At 45.1% G+C, this 18,992-nt stretch overlaps 1 protein-coding gene across 2 annotated transcripts in view; it reads right to left on the bottom strand.

The window, feature by feature from the left end:
• Positions 1-18,992, bottom strand: part of ZMYM4 (zinc finger MYM-type containing 4) — a 209,673-nt gene that overhangs the window by 75,111 nt on the left and 115,570 nt on the right. For both annotated transcript variants that reach the window (XM_082244488.1, XM_082244487.1), the window contains exons 14-15: positions 12,593-12,743; positions 421-567 (exon numbers count right to left, since the gene is read on the bottom strand). In XM_082244488.1, the coding sequence (XP_082100614.1) occupies positions 421-567; positions 12,593-12,743 (298 nt within the window). The remainder of the gene's footprint in view (positions 1-420; positions 568-12,592; positions 12,744-18,992) is intronic.

Here is an 18,992-nt window from a genome sequence, read left to right as displayed (position 1 = left end):
CGGATGTCAGCGGACATGTCTCCGCTGCCATCCGATGCCCCATAGGAATGAATGGAGGGACCGTTCAGATCCGCCAAAAAAACGGACAGGCGGATCTGAACGGTCCGCCTGTGTGAAAGGGGCCTTAAGCTTGTTCAATTAAGCTTTGAAAAAAAAAAAATTCCTAGAAACTGATTGGTTTCTATGCAAAGCTGCACAAGATTTTGCACTCCAGTTTTAGTAAATCAACACCACAAAATTCAATTTTTTTGAAACGCAAAGAAATGTTCAGTGTGAATGGCACCATTGAAAAAATCATGCATTTAGAATGTACTCTATATGCAAATAAAACACATGACAGTGCCAGTGTGAATAAGGCCTTATTCAAACAATTTGACTGAAGAACTGTATAGTGTTATTTTGTAATTATTTGCAACTTACCTTGTAGGACATTGGTAGAGTTTGCAGTAGGCTGTGCAGCAGGGGTGCTTGCGAGTGACACCACATTGGCAATGACTGGAGTGGAATCCTTAGCCCCAGAGGAGCCTGGGGAAGCTGGGACTGGTTGAACCATAGGGGCATTGGATGCTGCAATAAAAGCATAGGCTTACAAAAGTATTCCACAAAATTAACACTGACAATACTTATTTTCTTAAATGGTCAAATATCTATTGTAGCAATAAACTAAGAAACATCAAAACATTAATAAAATAATTACTAGGTAACCTAAATTCTAAGAATCTTCAAGGTCAGCATATGAGAGAGAGGCTCCCCCCCCTGTCTGAAACAGGAAACACATCATCTATAAAAGGGCACAGACACCTAGTGACCTCAGTACTATGCAAGAAACTAAGGTAACAGACTGAAAAGATAACATAGTACTGGGAGCGAGCCCATGCTGTCCTGGAAGATTCTGTGAAATCAACTTACCAGTTAACTTACTCTGTTTTCTCCAGTAATGTTCCAGGATAGTATATCAAAGAACAAGCTATAAATACCTGCTTTGGGTGGAACAGCAGCCTGTCCAGACAGAAGATAGACCTTTTAAAGCTAAATAAAGATCTAACCATGATGAGGCCAAAGTGTTTGCAGAGCATGCTGCAATGCCTTCTAGCAGGCTAAGTAGCTGAGCCTGGTAAGATATTACAATGGTGATCAACTTTGTTATTGCAATTTTGATTGCTTCTGCTCCTTTTAGAAGACCTGAAAGGAGCAGAAAGATGCTGTTGGATTTCCTGCAGGAATAAGCAAGCACAAAGTACGCTATAAGGAATCTTCTGAAGTTTTGCATTAAATGGACTGGTGAAAAATTATGGAATTGTAACCTCTTGCATTCTGTGAAAATGTGAGGCTACTTATAGCAAGGAACAGGTTTCAGAATGCTTTTATATGGTAGAATCAAGCAGTAGGGTTCGGATATAGAGGGAGTGTATTTTTCTCTCTTTTAGAAGATACTAGTCACCAGCAGAACAGTTTTCAAAGTTAGTCTCTTCTCTGAACATTCTTTGTTATGTGCCTGCAGGAAACATCTAAATTGTTGAGTAGTCCCAAGTAGGGGCCATCAGGTTCCTGTAGAAGACAGGTGGAATCTCTTGAGAGGTTATCCTGTCAATATGACTTCCAGAAAGCTGCACAACACTTGCTATTTGTTCTGTTAAGGTGTTATGTATCAAGCTTTTGTCAGCTCTATCCTGCAAGAAATCTGGGACTGAAGGAATGACCAGAGGATGCTTGTTACCACTTAAAATTAGCAGTGGGAACAGTTTTTCCAAATCTTCCTATAAAGTGACTGTATTGGTTATTTTCTGCTAGCCAACAGTAGACACAACTTTGTTGAATTTTCTTTAGGACTTCCCTTTCAGAAGCCATGATGTAAGACACAGACATTGTACTTGGGGATGCACCAATCGGGCCCTGTTGTAGGTGGTCGGTTTTGGGCAGTAGTGCCCATGAGGGTGCTATACTCCGTATGTGTACACTTACAAACCAAGATCTTTTTTTGCCAAAAAGGGGCTACCAAAATTTTTGTTGGCCTTGTCTACAATATTCTTTGGTGTTACTCCCAGAACAAGGCAAACTGGTGGGAGGTGTAAGCCATTTTTAAATTCCATGGGAATGAAAACGCTGCCAGTTTTTGTGGTATTCTTTGGAGGTGAAAATGTCCACCTCTGGGACACCCCATCTGGCTGCAATCTGACTGAAGTCTTCCTGGTGTAGTGACCATTCCTCCTGTCTCAGTTCTTTTCTGCTGAGAAACTAAGCTGGAAAATATTGCTTTGCTTTTAAGAGGACTGTCAATTCTCCTCCATTATCATGGAGGCTTGAGGTGGATTGAATAAAGCTCGCCACACATGGAACAAAACTGATTCCTGCTGAACCGGCTAAATTTCGATCTATGGGCAGGGTGGTTACAGAGAAGTCGATCTACAGATCGACTTCTATACAACAGCCCTGTTGGAAAATTTCCACTCAATCAACACATATACCGTCCCTTCAAAGCTCTGTGCCATGCCCCATGACTCCGGTGGGAGTGACATTATCATAGCTCGTCCATTCAAAAAGCCGAAGCCCGTGAACACAGAAGACAGACTAGATGAAGATGGAAGCTCTGTCAGCAGTGATAGCGCTTTAAAAGTGAATACATTCCAAATACAGACTCCGTTTTTACTGTAATGGTCAAAAATACAGGGTAAACCTGTCTTACCTATTCATAAGCTGGAATGTATTGAAAGTTCAGACTTTGCCCCTCACGGTGGGAGTACTCCCGAAGGGATCTTTAGGGTTTGGGTTCCATAGCAATGGACCATGGCCCTTACCGCTAACAATCTTTAGTGGACTACAACATGTTGCACTAAGTGCCAAAGTGAGTGCCTGCGAAGGATCCAGTGCCCAAAGCAACATTACAGGCTACCCCACAGCATGGATTTGGGTACAACTCCCAAGTTTTTACTGGTTGGTTGGTTGTACTGATCCAGATGCACCAAATCTATTTGTGGGATTTAAGAAACTAAAAGGAGATAATTGAAGGGTGGAAGAATCTGAAAATTAAATAATAAACTCGTTACGTTATTGGGATATCCTTTTTTTTCTAAATCATAAATTACAGAACACAAAGTATTCATAGACCTTAGGTTAGAGAATCGTACCTTCAGGTGACTCGACGCTGGCAAAGCTTTTGAAGATACACCCTCCCGAGCCACCTCCCCTATAACCCTATCCCACAGTTTTTCTGCTAGGGTCCTAAGGTGATGGACTTCTTCTCCCTTGTGGGGAAATCACTCTTAGCTTAACTATTTTATTACTTACTTTGTTTGCTGTACAGAATAATTAGGAAATCCTATTTTCTTAATAGCACATTATAGAACACAGGAGGAGTATACAGGTTCAAAACACAGTCCATCTGAAGGGTGGGCAATAGAGCAAACAAAGGCTAACCAAGCCCGCAATAACAGGTTAACAGAGGTGGCTCAACAGAGCTGCCTGAAAAAGCCTAAGACCAAAGCAGGCATCAGCTGAGGCTCGAACAACACTCTAGTAAAACAGCTTTCGAGTGAACCCATATGGCAGCCTTGATAATTTGAGAAAAAGATGCCTGGTGCTGAAAAGCCCAAGAAGCACTTTCTGATCAAGTGGATTATGTATTGACCAGGAATGGTGGAACCTTGCCCTTTAAGTCATAAGCCTGAATGGCAAGTTGTTAAATTCACTTAGCAATATTTAATGAAAAGCAGGCTGTACAGCCATGGGCAAAAGTTTTGAAACTGACACAAATATACTTCATTTTCGCAAAGTCTGCTGCCTCAGTTTTTATGATGGCAATTTTCATATACTCCAGAATGTTATGAAGAGTGATCAGATGAATTGCAATTAATTGCAAAGTCCCTCTTTGCAATGAAAATGAACTTAATCCTATAAAAAACATTTCCACTGCATTTGTGAAGAAGGCTTCAGGAAGCCCAAGAAAGTCCAGCGAGCACCAGGACCGTTTCCTACAGTTAATTCAGCTGCAGGATCGGGTCACCACCAGTGCAGAGCTTGCTCAAGGAATGGCAGCAGGCAGGTGTGAGTGCTTTTGGAGGATGGCCTGGTGTCAAGAAGGGCAGCAAAGAAGCCACTTCTCTCCAGGAAAAACATCAGGGACAGACAGATATTCTGCAAAACGTACAGGGATTGGACTGCTGAGGACTGGGGTAAAGTCATATTCTCGGATGAATCCCCTTCCCGATTGTTTGGAGCATCCAAGAAAAACCTTGTCCAGAGAAGAAAAGGTGAGCGCTACCATCAGTCCTGTGTCATGCCAACAGTAGAGCATCCTGAGACCAATTGTGTGTGGGGCTGCTTTTCAGCCAAGGTAGTGGGCTCATTCACAAATTTTGCCTAAGAACACAGCCATGAATAAAGAATGGAACAAAAACATCCTCTGAGAGCAACTTCTCCCAACCATCCTAAAACAGTTTGCTGACGAACAATGCCTTTTCCAGCACGATGAAGCACCTTGCCATAAGGAAAAAGTGGTAACGAAGTGGCTTGGGCTACAAAACATGGAAATTTTGGGTCCATGGTCAGGAAACTCCTGACTTTAATCCCATTGAGAACTTGTGGCCAATCCTTAAGAGGTGAGTAAGCAAAAAAAAAAAAAAAACCCCCCACAAATTCTGACAAACTCCAAGCATTGATTATGTAAATATGGGCTGCCATCAGTCAGGATATGGCCCAGAAATTGATTGACAGCATGCCAGGGCGAATTACAGAGGTCTTGAAAAAAAGAAGGGTCAACACTGCAAGTATTGACTCTGAATAAACTTAATGTAAATTGTCAATAAAAGCCTTTGACACCTATGAAATGTTAGTAATTATACTACAGTACACCATGGTAACATCTGACAAAAAGGTCCAAAACACTGAAGCAGCAAATTGTGAAAAACTGAATTTTTGTAAAATCTTACCTGTAAAATTCCTTTCTCTGAGTCCTCCGACAGTTGCCGCCTCCTCTAAGTCATCACTGTTGGGTATTGATAGCTAGGCATAAGACATTAGCATATACACACCCATGGGGGCTGTCCCATCTGGTCAATACCCCCCCTGCAGTGACCACTCCCAACTCAGTTTGGTAGCATAGCAGTAGGTAATAAGAACCCCAAAAGAGGGGCGGGGGCGGCGACTGTCGGAGGACTCAGAGAAAGGAATTTTACAGGTAAGATTTTACAAAAATTCAGTTTTTTCTTACGTCCTCCCGACAGTCGCCGCCTCCTCTAAGTCATCACTGTTGGGATGTCCCAAAGCAGAATCACCAGGTGCGGTTCCGAGACCAATCTGCGGAGGAACCGGGATAGTAACTGAATCGGAGGAAAGGCATACATCAGACGATACTGATGCCAAGGGGCTACCAACGCATCCGAGGCGTCCGCCAACAGATCGCGCGTTCTTGCCAAGAACCTTTCCACCTTTTGATTTAGCCGGGATGCGAACAGATCCACGTCTGGGGATCCCCACCTTGCACACAGCATCTGAAAGACCTCCGGGTGTAGGGACCATTCCCCCTGGTTCAGGGTCTGGCGGCTCAGATAGTCGGCCTGCCAATTCTCCACACCAGGAATGTGAACTACTGAGATCGCCGGGACATGAGTCTCGGCCCACGATAGAATGTCGGTCACCTCCTGGGCCGCACGAGCACTCCTGGTGCCCCCCTGGTGGTTGATGTAAGCCACCGCGGTCGCATTGTCTGTCTGTACTCGGACAGGTAGGCCCTGGAGACGGTCCGACCACTGGAAGAGACAGAGTTTTATCGCTCGCAATTCCAGCACATTTATCGGGAGGGAGGACTCCTCCTCCGACCAAGTGCCCTGGGCAGACAGGTTGCCCAGGACTCCACCCCAGCCCGACAGGCTGGTATCCGTGGTAATCACCGTCCATACCAACGGACGGAAGGACTTGCCTTCCACCACCGACGGGGACTGGAGCCACTACAGAAGAGCCAATCTGGTCTGACGACTCAAGGAGACACACAGATCCAGGGACTGAGGCAGTCTGTCCCACCTGGCCAGGATCTCTGTCTGGAGAGCCCGCGTGTGAAACTGAGCAAAGGGTATCGCCTCGAAGGCCGATACCATCAACCCCAGGCCCCGCATACAGGTCCTGAGTGACGAGGACGGGTTGTCCCTGAGGGACCTGAGCTCGTCCCACAAAGTCCGGAGCTTGTCCTCCAGCAAGAACACCTATGCCTGAGCAGAGTCCAGAATCACTCCCAGGTAGGGAAGACGAAGCGATGGAGACAACGTCGATTTTTGAACGTTGATGGTCCATCCGAACTCCTGGATCGTCTGCATTGTGGTGGACAGATCGCACACAAAGTCCTGGCTGGCACGTGATCTCAGAAGTAGATCGTCCAGGTAACCCAAGACCGCAATGCCCTGAGCCCTCAGCAGGCCCAGACCCGGCACCAACACTTTGGTAAAAAAACCCTTGGTGCCGAAGCGAGACCGAAAGGTAACGCCACAAACTGGTAGTGGCCCTCTGCGATAGCAAACCGAAGGTACCGCTGATGACCCTCGAAAATGGGGATGTGCAGGTACGCATCTCTTAGATCTATCGAGGCCAGGAATTCCCCTGGACTGAAGGAGGCCACCACCGAACGGAGAGACTCCATTCGGAACTTCCGAACACGCACAAAGCGGTTCAGCGCTTTCAGGTCCAGAATAGGACGCACTTTGCCCTCCTTCCTGGGCACAGTGAACAGATTCTAATAAAACCCCCGAAACCTGTCCCGATGAGGCACCGGGACAATCACTCCCTGAGCAAGCAGGTCCTGCACCGCTTGATGCAAGTCCTGCAGACGCCCCGGAAGCAGATGAAGATTGGAGGGAAAGAATCTGTCCTCCGGCCGGGAAAGGAATTCGATCTTGTATCCCGATCGAAAGAGTTCCAGAACCCACCTGTCCGATATCCGGAGCAGCCAAGGTTGTAGGAAACCGCGCAAACATCCCCCCACCCCTGAAATGGGTGAGGGCGCCCCTTCAGGCAGAGGCGGATTGACCCGCAGAGCCGGCATTGCCGGACTTCTGCTTACCCGCCCAGGGCTTCTTCTGACTGCCCTGGGCCTTGAAGGGCTTGCCCTTGGATTGGTTCCGAAAGGCACGAAAGGACCCCTGATTGGATCTAGGCGCAGAACCCCGCTTGCCCCGAAAAGCCTTGTTCCTCGGGTTCTGGGGCAGCATAGTGCTCTTGCCCCCCGTGACGCCTTTCACCAGGGTGTCCGACGCCTCGCCCAAAAAAGGCGAGAGCCAGCATAGGGAAAATCAGCAACTGTTTTCCGTGAGGACTGGTCAGCCGACCAGCTCTTCAGCCATATCAGTCGCCGGTTAAGCACCGCGACACTAGAGGGGCGAGCCACTAAGGGGGCCTCATTCAAGGCTGCATCACACAAATACATGACTCCTTGGTGGATCTGATCCACCATTTCCAGCCGGGCAGGCGGAACACCATCAGACACAAGATTGCACCTAAGCATCTTAGTCCAATCAGCCACGGCCTGAGCCACCAGAACGGACGCGAAAACGGGTTTGAGCAACGAACCCGCCACCGTATAGGAATGGCGAGCTAGAGACTCCAACCGCCGGTCCGTGGGATCCCGGAAAACCGGGGTATCCTCAGTAGGAACCAAGGTAGCCTTGTTTAACACGGCCACAGTGTGATCTACCTGTGGAGGCACACACCATCGTGATTCCGTAGCCGGCGCAAAAGGATAAAGCAAGTTGAACCGACTAGGTACCAGGAATGGACGTTTTAACGTGCGCCACATTTCATTAACAGTGTAATGAAACTCAGCTGGGCAGGGGAAAACCTGCTCAGACTTGCGGGTCCTGTGCGTCCCAAATGAGGACACAACGCCCGGAGGACAGGGCTCATCCTCTAAATGCAAGGTTTCCTTAACAGAAACAATTAACTCGCCCATGGTCGCCCGTTCTTCAGGTGACCCTGGGGAGGAGGTATCAACCCCCTCCATCTCAGCCTCCCCCTCAGACCCCGGGGGGTCCAGGGATGAGCGGGACCCTGAAAAGGGCACGCTCGCAGCAGCAGCCATATCCCCATCTGAATCAGAAGAGAGAGACAATCTGGGCCTCTTTTTTGCAGCACGTTCAGACATCAGCATTTCCATATTAGACACCAAAGTCGCCAAAACAGCAGCCAAATCGGGTCGCAGCGGGGCCACAGGAGAACTGGGGACCCCCACTAAGGCTGGGGGGAACTTGCTTTCCTGAGAATCCATTGCTCAAAGTTCACAGAAAAAAAGTGCAATAAATGTGTACTGCCCCTTTTAGATCGCTGCGGAATGCGCAGCCCACCACTACAGCTACAGTGACAAAGACCCCCAAAAGGAGAAGAGAAAACTGGGGCAGAAGCGATAATACAGAAGAATATTGAGAGCGATAACCTGCAGAGCCCACAGAGTGTTGCCACCGATGTCCTGCTGCATATGGAAAGGAAGTGCTGCTGAAGTAGGCTGAACTTAAAGACTTTCAGACTTAGGGAAAATGGCTGCCCCATAGGATTGTATTGGAGGCTTCACGAAAATGGCCGCCGAACATGCGGTCGGACCGATCGTTCTACACCCACAAAAGTGGCGGCGGATGGCGCCAAAACAGCATGCAGTATCGCCCACAGAGGGGCTTACCATGCCTGCCCAAATCAAAGATGGCGGACTGCGCGAGTTCACTCCGCTGCGGTCGCCACACAACGTCTGCACCCCCAACAATGCACCGAAGTGACACAGGGAAGGTGACCCCCACACATACAGAAACTGCACAAGCGATCCCCGCAGGGACCGCATCAGGGAGTCACACAGGCACAGACATGGGGGACACACAGCAACACAGACTGCCACCCAAGACAGAGGCCCCACACAGAAGTACTTACCTGTACCAGATGGCGTGGGAAGCCTCTATGCACGGAAAACCGCTGTCCTCACCTGACAGGGAGTGCCGTGAGCCAGGGACATGACACTGCAGCACCGCAGATTTGTCCTGTGAGGGAGCCACCTCACGGCTGCATCCCTGCAGCGAACAGGGATGGGTCGTTCGTAATGCCAGGGCGAACCATAGCTGAACGCTCGATGGAGGGCTGGGGGTCCATCTGACCCTTTTGCTCTGGAGAACCAGGGCGGTCAGTCCGAATCCCAGCACCGCATGATCCATCTTCATCCGAAGAGAAGACTAACACTAGAAGCTAACAAAATAAACAGCTAGTAAAGTAAGAAAAAACTGACATTTTCAAAGAAAATCAAATAAAAGGTTAGGAAGGCTGAGACTTAAGCCCCAGCACAGGGAAGCCTGATTACTCCTGACGCTAGGCAGATTAAAACTGAGTTGGGAGTGGTGATGCAGGGGGGGGGGTATTGACCAGATGGGACAGCCCCCATATGGGTGTGTATATGCTAATGTCTTTTGTCTTTGGACTAAGTCTATATGCCTAGCTACTCCTGCGGATGGGAAGTCAATACCCAACAGTGATGACTTAGAGGAGGCGGCGACTGTCGGAGGACGTAAGAGAAATTAATATTTGTGTCATTCTCAAAACTTTTGGCCACGGCTGTACATTTCCTGGCCTCAAAACAACCTTGAACTTGTGAACCACAAGAAGGGGTTCTTTACAGGTTGAGGCCACCAACTCCGAAATCCACCTCACAGAAGTGATGAAAAGAAAGGCAACCTCTCTCGCCTCTGTTGAGCTTATCCGAGTAGAGGAAAGAGGGTGCTCTACACAGCCCACAGAAAAAGCACAGCACACCCTCCAAGAGCATAAAGACATGTAAAGCATTGGCGATTTATCCAGTAATCTTCTGTTATTGTCAATTTGGGTCACAGGTATGCTACCAGAGAAGCATGGTTTTAAGAGCAGATCACCACAGGGTGCTGCTATGATACAGCATGACTGCATTTGGTCAACGAACAAAACAAAAAAAACAAAAACAAAAAAACAGTTTTGGCTACACCACCTTTAATTGTTGAACACTGGTGTGACTTTAAAGCGGTAGTATACCGCTTTTTTTTAACTTTTAACAACAGGTAAGCCTATAATAAGGCTTACCTTTAGGTACAATTAATATCTCCTAAACCTGCACGGTTTAGGAGATATTACCACTGCATGCAGCCGCTGACTAGTGCGGCGCATGCGCTCTAAAGGTCCGGCGGACCTTCAGAGTTCCTAGCCGGGAATTGCCGGAAAATTACTCCCGCGCGCATGCGCGGGAGTGACATCATCGCAGCTCCTGCCACTCACAGCGCCGGAGGAACGCCGGAACCCAGAAGAGACGCCGTGGCATCATGTCCGCTCCCACAGCGTTGTCCGGGGGTCCGCGTCGGGGCTTCGTTCTAAGGCAAGTAATTCATAATGAGCTAGTATGCGATGCATACTAGCTCATTATGCCTTTGTCTTGCAGGGTTTTTTTTTTGTTATTAGAGTTTACTACCGCTTTAATAAATTCCAAGGAAAGAGCCACAAAGCAGATTGTATCTGATAAAATATGCTGTGAGAGCATTTTGGCCTGAAGGCTTTTTAAAGTGCCACTAAACCCATTTAAAAAGGACATGTAAACTCTGTACAACCCCAGTACATTTTAATATAGTAAATGACATGTGAAAACTATATTTAAATGCAGCAGTATAAAAGATAAGTTTTGTACCTTTTTATGAGGTTTTATCCTGTGATCACTTGACTGCACATTCTTCCTTCAGTTCTCTCTCCCACTAGAGGGGTGTCTCCCACTAGTAAGTGCGCAGGCAGTGACTGATGTCACACACATTCCATGTCTGTCTGTGTAGCAGTCTCATGTCTTTATTCCTGATTTACACGGCATGTAGCTCTTCCCCTATCTGCAATCACTTGCTAGTCAGCGCTTCGCTCTCCTGTCCTGCAGCCGAATTTCACCACACAGTGCCCCAACCTATACTGAATTCTGATAAATCTGTAGCCCTCCCTCATCTCCAACCAACCTGCAATCCAGATTTTTTTTCAACCCCTGCAGTTTACTTAGTGCCCTAATTACACCGCAGCTGCTCTCACACACAGTATAAACAAACTTTCTACACTTTACAACTGTTTCTTGACAGGTCAGTCACAGGAGAAAAACATTCCAGTGTATGCACTGTAGTTTAGGCAGTGAGTCTATGAGCAGAGCAGAGCTGGGCTGGGAGGGGGCATGGCACTACATACTCCAGCAGATCGAGGATGAGGAGCATTGGTTCGGCCCCTCTGTTTCCTAGCAGGCACACAAGGGACATAAATTGACCACGCTAGGAGGGACCACTGCCATCATGGCTAACGTGGTCAGTTTAAAACAGGAACTCAGGGAACTGTCAGAATGAGCAGGTACTTTTCAGCAACCTGCTCAATAAAAAAAAAAAAAAAAAGTTACAAACAACACTCACTAAAGAGTAGGCATAATAGAAAGCATATATAGGTTTTTCATTTTTGGGGTTACAAATGTTTTAAAGAAGTGCATTAGGAAATCTAACAACTGAAGCAACAGCGTTTAGCTCACATTAAACTAAATACCTTTTTCTCCTATTAATCATGGTCATGTGATACAGTGTACTTGCTCTGCACCACCACTTTGAGACAAGGGGTCAGAGCAAAGCAGATAGTAAGTTAAGTTTGCTGCAGGAGGAGAAGAAGAGGAGACTGAAACTCACCCCTAAGCCATCTGTGTCTGCCCCTGAGCTAGCTGTTCTTGCCTATCCTCTCTCTCTCTCGCTTCCTGCAGCTCCTATAAATGATGGTCTCTGCATGATTGGCATCTCAACCAGGTATTTACTTATAAGGAAAGTTTCATGATGGATAGCTTTTGCACTTAAGTATTTAATGATTTTTTAAAGAAATATACACAAACAAAATGTTTGGGTTTAATGACACTTTAAAGTGGTTGTAAACCCACTTTGTTGACATTTACCTATAGGTAAGCCTATATTAAGGCTTACCTATAGGTGCTATAAATATCTCCTAAACATGCACTGTTTAGGAGATATTTACAGTCCATGCAGCCGATGACATCATAGGCGCATGTGCTCTGAAGGAACGGCCACCCGTGCCGTGATGTAATCGCGCCTCCGGCCAATCAGCTGGCTGGAGGACACGATCCAGGAAGCAGGACGGCCGAACATGTCGGCCGTCCTGTTGGCACTGCGGGGGCTTCGTTTTTAGGTAAGTACTTCATAATGAGCTAGTATGCCATGCGTACTAGCTCATTATGCCTTTGTCTTTACATGTTTTTGTTTCACTTTTTTTCAGCAGGCTTACTTCCTCTTTAATGCCAGTTGTAGCAGATGACTGCATGAGTTTATGTTTCTTACACAGTGACTTTCCAGAGCATCCAATTATATGTGCTGTACACAAACACACACACACACACTCTCTCAGGTAGTGAAAGATTTACCAAAGAGGTAGCAACTTTTAACTAAAATACCATCATATAAAATGAGGTTTAGGATACCTTTTTACGGTTTACCCAATATCAAGGTTTGCTGGAAAAAGTTCAATGTAGTTACTTTCTTTTTATCACAAATCCATACAGTTAAAGCCTAGTTGTGAGCATAGGCATTACAATGCTGCATTAACAAACCTGTATTGTTGACTGGAGATGCTTCTCCTGTACTCTGCTGACTGCAGAACACCACTAAACACATTAGGTTACAAAAGTGCTTCATCTCCCCTCTCCACTTAAGTGATTCGTTCAGCTTGCATTGTCGTTTGCAACTTTCACATTTACCCATCTAATTAAAAAGGAAAATAGAATTATTATTTGAGTAATAAATATCTAATAATCGAAGAGCTTATCGAACACAATGTGCATTCAACAACCCACAATCATAAGGGTTTACAAGTTTGATATGTGGTCCACATATCTTTTATGGAGCAATTTCAACAGGTATAGATGGGAGATACACTGGAAAAGTGACTGCATGGTGAGGAAACCTGACCTCTAAAAGACCTACTCAAGACACATGCCATAAACATAAATCTTATAGCTATTTCCATGTCCTATATATCTTTCTAGGAGTCTATTTTTTTTAATTAGAAATGAGCAACAGGTAAAACACAGCAAAAAACAAAATTAGGGTAAATGGGGATGTGACCAGGCCCTCGAATTTCAGCAAAAATGCTTAGTGTTCCAGCCTTTCCTCAAAACTATTCTAGTGACAACTTTCCATTCTAGGAGACATGGAATATTTAAACAAACCAAACCAAACCAAATACAATGCACATGCATAAGAGACTTGCACATACAGTGGTTATAGTAAAGAATCACCCCTTTTAAAATAATCATTTTGTTGCTTTGCAGACTAAAATGAAGAGAGACACCGTTTTTGTTTTATCCACCTGTATTTACGCAGTGCAACTTATAACATCCAAGTGAAAGATCTAACACCAACATGTCAGAAAAATAAAAAAAGAATAAAAATAAAAAAGCAATCACCGAGTTGGAAAAAGGATCACCCCCTGATGTCAGTATTTTGTTGGAACCACCTTTTTCTTTAATTACAGCCTTTAGTCTGTTGGGATATGTCTCAACTAACTTTGCACATCTAGACTTTGCAATATTTGCCCACTCTTATTTGCAGAACTGCTAATGTGAAGTTAAATTTGATGGTGAGCGTTTGTGGACAGCAATCTTCAAGCAATTCCACTGATTTTTAATGTGGTTTAAGTCTGGGCTCTGACTAAGCCATGCAAGGACATTCAACCTTTTTCTCCTTCAACCACTGTGTGGTCATTTGTTTTGTGTGCTTTAGGTCATTGTCCTGTTGGAAGGTAAACCTTTCCATTGGACAACATTCTGGCAGAGCGCAGCAGACTTTTCTCAAGAATGTGACGGTATTTTGCCCCATCCATTTTTCTTTCTATCTGGACAAGTGCTTCAGTCCCTGCTGCAGAAAAACATCCCCATAACAGGATATTACTACCTTCATTTTTACTGTAAGAATTGTGTTATTTGGATAGTGAGCTGTATTGGATTTCCACAACACATCACACCAAATACCGTCCACTTCCTAATATCAGACTTCACTGTGCTTCTAGGCGTTAATAAAGCCTTTGAATTTTTTTTTGTATCCATCTGCTGACTTGTGCTTGTCTACAACTTTATCCCAGGGATCCCAGTGAAAATGCCTTGCCACCCATAGTTGAATTTTTTGCTTAAGTTGCACTATCAGGGACAGAAATTCTCCCAGGAAAGTTCTTTTCATGCTGAGCGAACCAAAATTACCACAGCTGATCACAGTTGAAAGTCAAATGGCTGTGTGCGCCATTAAAAAGGGGATTAGCTACACCTGATTTGGTTTACAAGCCATTTTTAGGAGGGGGTGATCCTTTTTCCAACTCAGTGATTTGGCTTTGGATTTATTTTTTTCCTGACATGTTGGTGTTATATCTTTCACTTAGATGTTCCAAGTTGCACTGGGAAAATGCAGCTGGATAAAAAAAAAAAAAAAAAAAAAAACACACACACTTTGGCACTATACACATTAGGCATCCTCCCAAATTTCACAGACCTCATTTTAGTCCAAATGTACATGTGCTGCCCATTTCATTTTTAGCTATTTTGCTAAATCTCTTTGTGATTTCCACTCTGCAGTGATGACACTGTTCCTACATACAGGAGAATCTTGGTGTGACACTAATTGATTGGACGAGCCTTTTTCAACCAGGGTGCCTTGGCAAAATGGCTAAAAATTGTATACAAGCCAGTGGGTTGATCATGCCTGCCTTTTAGTTAAACAAAGCCACAGGTTTTCATTGTGCACCATTACAACCTTCCGTTTTAAATGATGCCATGTAAAACTATTAGTTTAGTTTTTTACATTTTAAAATATGGTGCCTTGAGATTGTGCATAATTTTAACAACTTTAAGACCAGACCTTTTTTGGCACTTTTTGTTTACATGTAAAAATCTGTATTTTTTGCTAGAAACCCCAAACATATACTTATATATATATATATATATATATATCCCCAGGGACACCTGGTTATACCCTCATGATGCCCATTCCTCCTTGCGGGCCGCCCTTGCCATCTTTGATGATTTTAGTCGATATTCCGGAGTCAGGATCATTTGGAACAAATCGATCCTTTTCCATCTAGACTCTAATGCCTGGGACTCCATGGGTTTCACCCTACTTCAGTAGGTGGATGATTTAAATACTTGGACATTAGGATTTCAAAAGACCGACAGGTTCTTTACGCAGAACCTTTCCCCTAGGCTTCAGCAATTGAAGGATAAGAGTTTTGCTTGGTCCTCTCTACCCTTAAACCTAATGGGCCACATTAACAATCTTAAAATGATCATCCTTCCCAAGTTCAACTACTTTTTTAGAATCGGTCATATTTGGATAAGGGGGGGGGGTTTCTTTCGAGGGGTTTACCGTTATATATCAGCTAATTTCTGTGGCACGGTGCTGGCCCCTCGGCTAGCGAAATCCACTTTTCAGTTGCCTGTTGGTAGTGGGTGCTTGGCTCTCCCCAATCTCCAGGTGTACTATTGGGCCACAATTCTGGTCACAGTTATATGGTGGTTCACAAGGTCAAGGGCCAATGCAGCAATGTGCCTGGAAACCGCAATAGTGGGTTCCCTCACTGAACTGGCCAACCTGGTTTATCGTGGCCATAGAGCATACAATTTGCTCCCTCGCCCTGACAAGACTTTCACTTAAAAGTTTTGGCGGTGGCTAGGAGACATTTTCTACAACCCAATCAAAGGTCTCCCTACTGCCCCCCTAGAGGGTAATCCCTTGCTAAGTCAATTTAACCACTTGCCTACAGTGCACTTTCACCCCCTTCCTGCCCAGACCGATTTTCAGCTTTCAGCGCTCTCACACTTTGACTGAGAATTACTGAGTCATGCAACACTGTACCCATACAAAAATTGTGTCCTTTTTTTCACACAAATAGAGCTTTCTTTTGATGGTATTTGATCAATACTGGGTTTTTTATTTTTTGTGCTATAAATAAAAAAAGACTGAAAAAATCGTGAAAAAACGCATTTTTCTTTGTTTCGGTCATAAAATTTTGCAAATTAGTCATTTTTCTTCACAAATTTTGGCCAAAATTTATACTGCTACTTATCTTTGGTAAAAAAAACCCAAATAAGTGTATATTATTTGGTCTTTGTGAAAGTTATAGAGCCACAAGTTATGGTGCTATTCATTGAAAATTGATCACACTTGATCACACCTGATGTACTGAAGGCCTATCTCATTTCTTGAGACACTAAAAGGTCAGGAAAGTACAAATACCCCCCAAATGACCCCTTTTTGGAAAGTAGACATTCCAAGGTATTTAATAAGGGGCATGATGAGTTTTTTGAAGTTGTAATTTTTTCCCACAATGCTTTGCAAAATGAAGATTTTTTTTTTTTTTTTTTATTTTTTTGCAAATTGCCGTATTAACAGGTTATTTCTCTCACACAGCACATGTATACTTGCAACTACACCCCAAAACACATTCTACTACTCCTCCTGAGTATGGCGATACCACATGTGTGAGACTTTTTCACAGCCTGGCCACATACATAGGCCTCACATCCAAGTAGCGCTTTACACAAAGTTATCCATTTATCCACTTTAAGACTGGGCCTATTTTTGACACTTGGTGTTTACAAGCTAAAATCATTTTTTTTGCTAGAAAACTACTTTGAACCCCCAAACATTATATATTTTTTTTTAGCAGAGACCCTAGAGAATAAAATGGAGATCGTTGCAATATTTTTTATCACACCATATTTGCGCAGCAGTCTTCCAAATGCGATTTTTTTGAAAAAAATTCACTTTTTTGAACTAAAAAATAAGAAAACAGTAAATTTAGCCCAATTTTTTTCCATAATGTGAAAGATAATGTTACGCCGAGTAATTAGATACCCAACATGTCATGCTTCAAAATTGCGCATGCTCACAGAATGGCGCCAAACATTGGTACTTAAAAATCACCATAGGCAACATTTTAAAAATTTCTGCAGGTTACTAGCTTAGAGTTACAGAGGAGGTCTAGGGCTCAAATTATTGCACTCGCTCTAACGATCGCGGCGATACCTCACATGTATGGTTTGAACACTGTTTACATATGTGGGCGGGACTTGCGTATGCGTTTGCTTCTGCGCGCGAGCTAACGGGGACAGGGCGCTTTCATTTTTTTTTTTTTTTTTCCTATTTATTTTATTTATTATGTTTTTATTTTTACACAGTTTAAAAAAAAAAAAAAAATGTTTTGATCATTTTTATTCCTATTACAAGGAATGTAAACATCCCTTGTACTAGGAATAGGCATGACCGGTCCTCTTTATTGTGAGATCTGGGGTCAAAAAGACCTCACACCTCACAACTACACTAAAAAAGAAAAAAAAAAAAAATTGTTGAAAGAGGAAAAAAAAAAAAAAGCAAAAAAAAAAAGCGGCCCTTTAAACCGGTTGCTAGGCAACGTCTTTTGACGTAGCTCCGGTCCTCCAAGACCATAGAGTTGAGTGAGGGCCATCTTGCCCTCACTCGACTTCCTGTCTCTGAGGATCCGGGACCGGATAGTTTTCCCCGCTGCCGGCGGGTCCGGTAAGCTGGGAAAACGTCTGGGACGCGGCAGGAGGGGGGGGGGGGGCACCTCTTCCCCTGCACAGTAAGGGTAATTCCGCGGCGAATCCGCCACTGGGACCACCCTTATCTGAAAGCCGACCGCCCGCCGTTTCAAAAAATACCAGGGTTATGGGGGCTATCTGCTGCCATAAGCCCAGTATTTAGCTTTTAATGGCCGACGCATATAGTCGTCAGGCGGTCAGTAAGTGATTGCATGTATATGGCAAACAGGTGACAATGACTGATGGGGTGACAGGTGACGATGACTGATGGGGTGACAGGTGACGATGACTGATGGGGTGACAGGTGACGATGATTGATGAGGTGACAGGTGACGATGATTGATGGGGTGACAGATGACAATCACTGACGGGGTGACAGATGACAATCACTGACGGGGTGACATGTGACGATGATTGATGGGGTGACAAGTGACGATGACTGATGGGGTGACAAGTGACGATGACTGATGGGGTGACATGTGACGATGACTGATGGGGTGACATGTGACGATGATTGATGGGGTGACAAGTGACGATGACTGATGGGGTGACAGGTGACGGTGATTGATGGGGTGACAGGTGACGGGCGATGGTCACTGATGGGTGACAGGCGATGGTGCATGGCGGTACTGATGGCAGTCTCTGTTGACCGGTGAATTTTAGGCTATGTTCACATGTGAGCGTAGCGATCACGGGCAGAATCACTGCGATTCTGCCCGTGATCCAGAAATCATTGCAAATTGCGGGGCGCCTGTGCGTTGCCCGTGATTTGCAATAGCACCCCAAACGCTGTGCGATGTTGCTGCGATTTCCGCCTGCCGAATCGCGGTAACATCGCGCAAACAACCCATGACGCCCCAAAGAAACTCTTGTACCTTTTTTGGGCGTCATGCGATGTTTGCGTGATGTTACCGCGATTCGGCAGGCGGAAATGGCGGCAACATCGCACAGCGTTTGGGGTGCTATTGCAAATCACGGGCAACGCACAGGCGTTCCGCGATTTGCAATGATTTCCGGATCGCGGGCAGAATCGCGGTGATTCTGCCTGCGATCGCTGCGCTCACATGTGAACGTTATGGGTGTCAATTTCTGGGCACTGATGAGGTGACTGTTGGGTGACAGGTGACATTGGGGGGGGCTGAGGACTGTGTGGGGACATTAGTGTGATTTTTACTTTGTGACATGTGTACAGAGCAGTAACTCACTATTTCTAGCTCTGCTCCCCTCATACTGGAAACTGTATGAGGAGAGAAGAGCTAGTAACACTGAGTTACTGCTCTTTGTTTACATTTTGTGATCGGCTGTGAATGGATTCACAGCCGATCACATAGTAAACAGTCACTGTCAGTGACTGTTTACTCTGGCCAGTGACAGCTGTGTTCCTACGGAACACAGTGCCACCGAC

Source organism: Pelophylax lessonae (assembly GCF_965119305.1).
Source record: "Pelophylax lessonae genome assembly, chromosome: 2".
Taxonomy (NCBI): domain Eukaryota; kingdom Metazoa; phylum Chordata; class Amphibia; order Anura; family Ranidae; genus Pelophylax; species Pelophylax lessonae.
The sequence above is the reverse complement of the archived record's forward strand: the minus strand, read 5'-3'. Positions and strand labels throughout refer to the sequence as shown.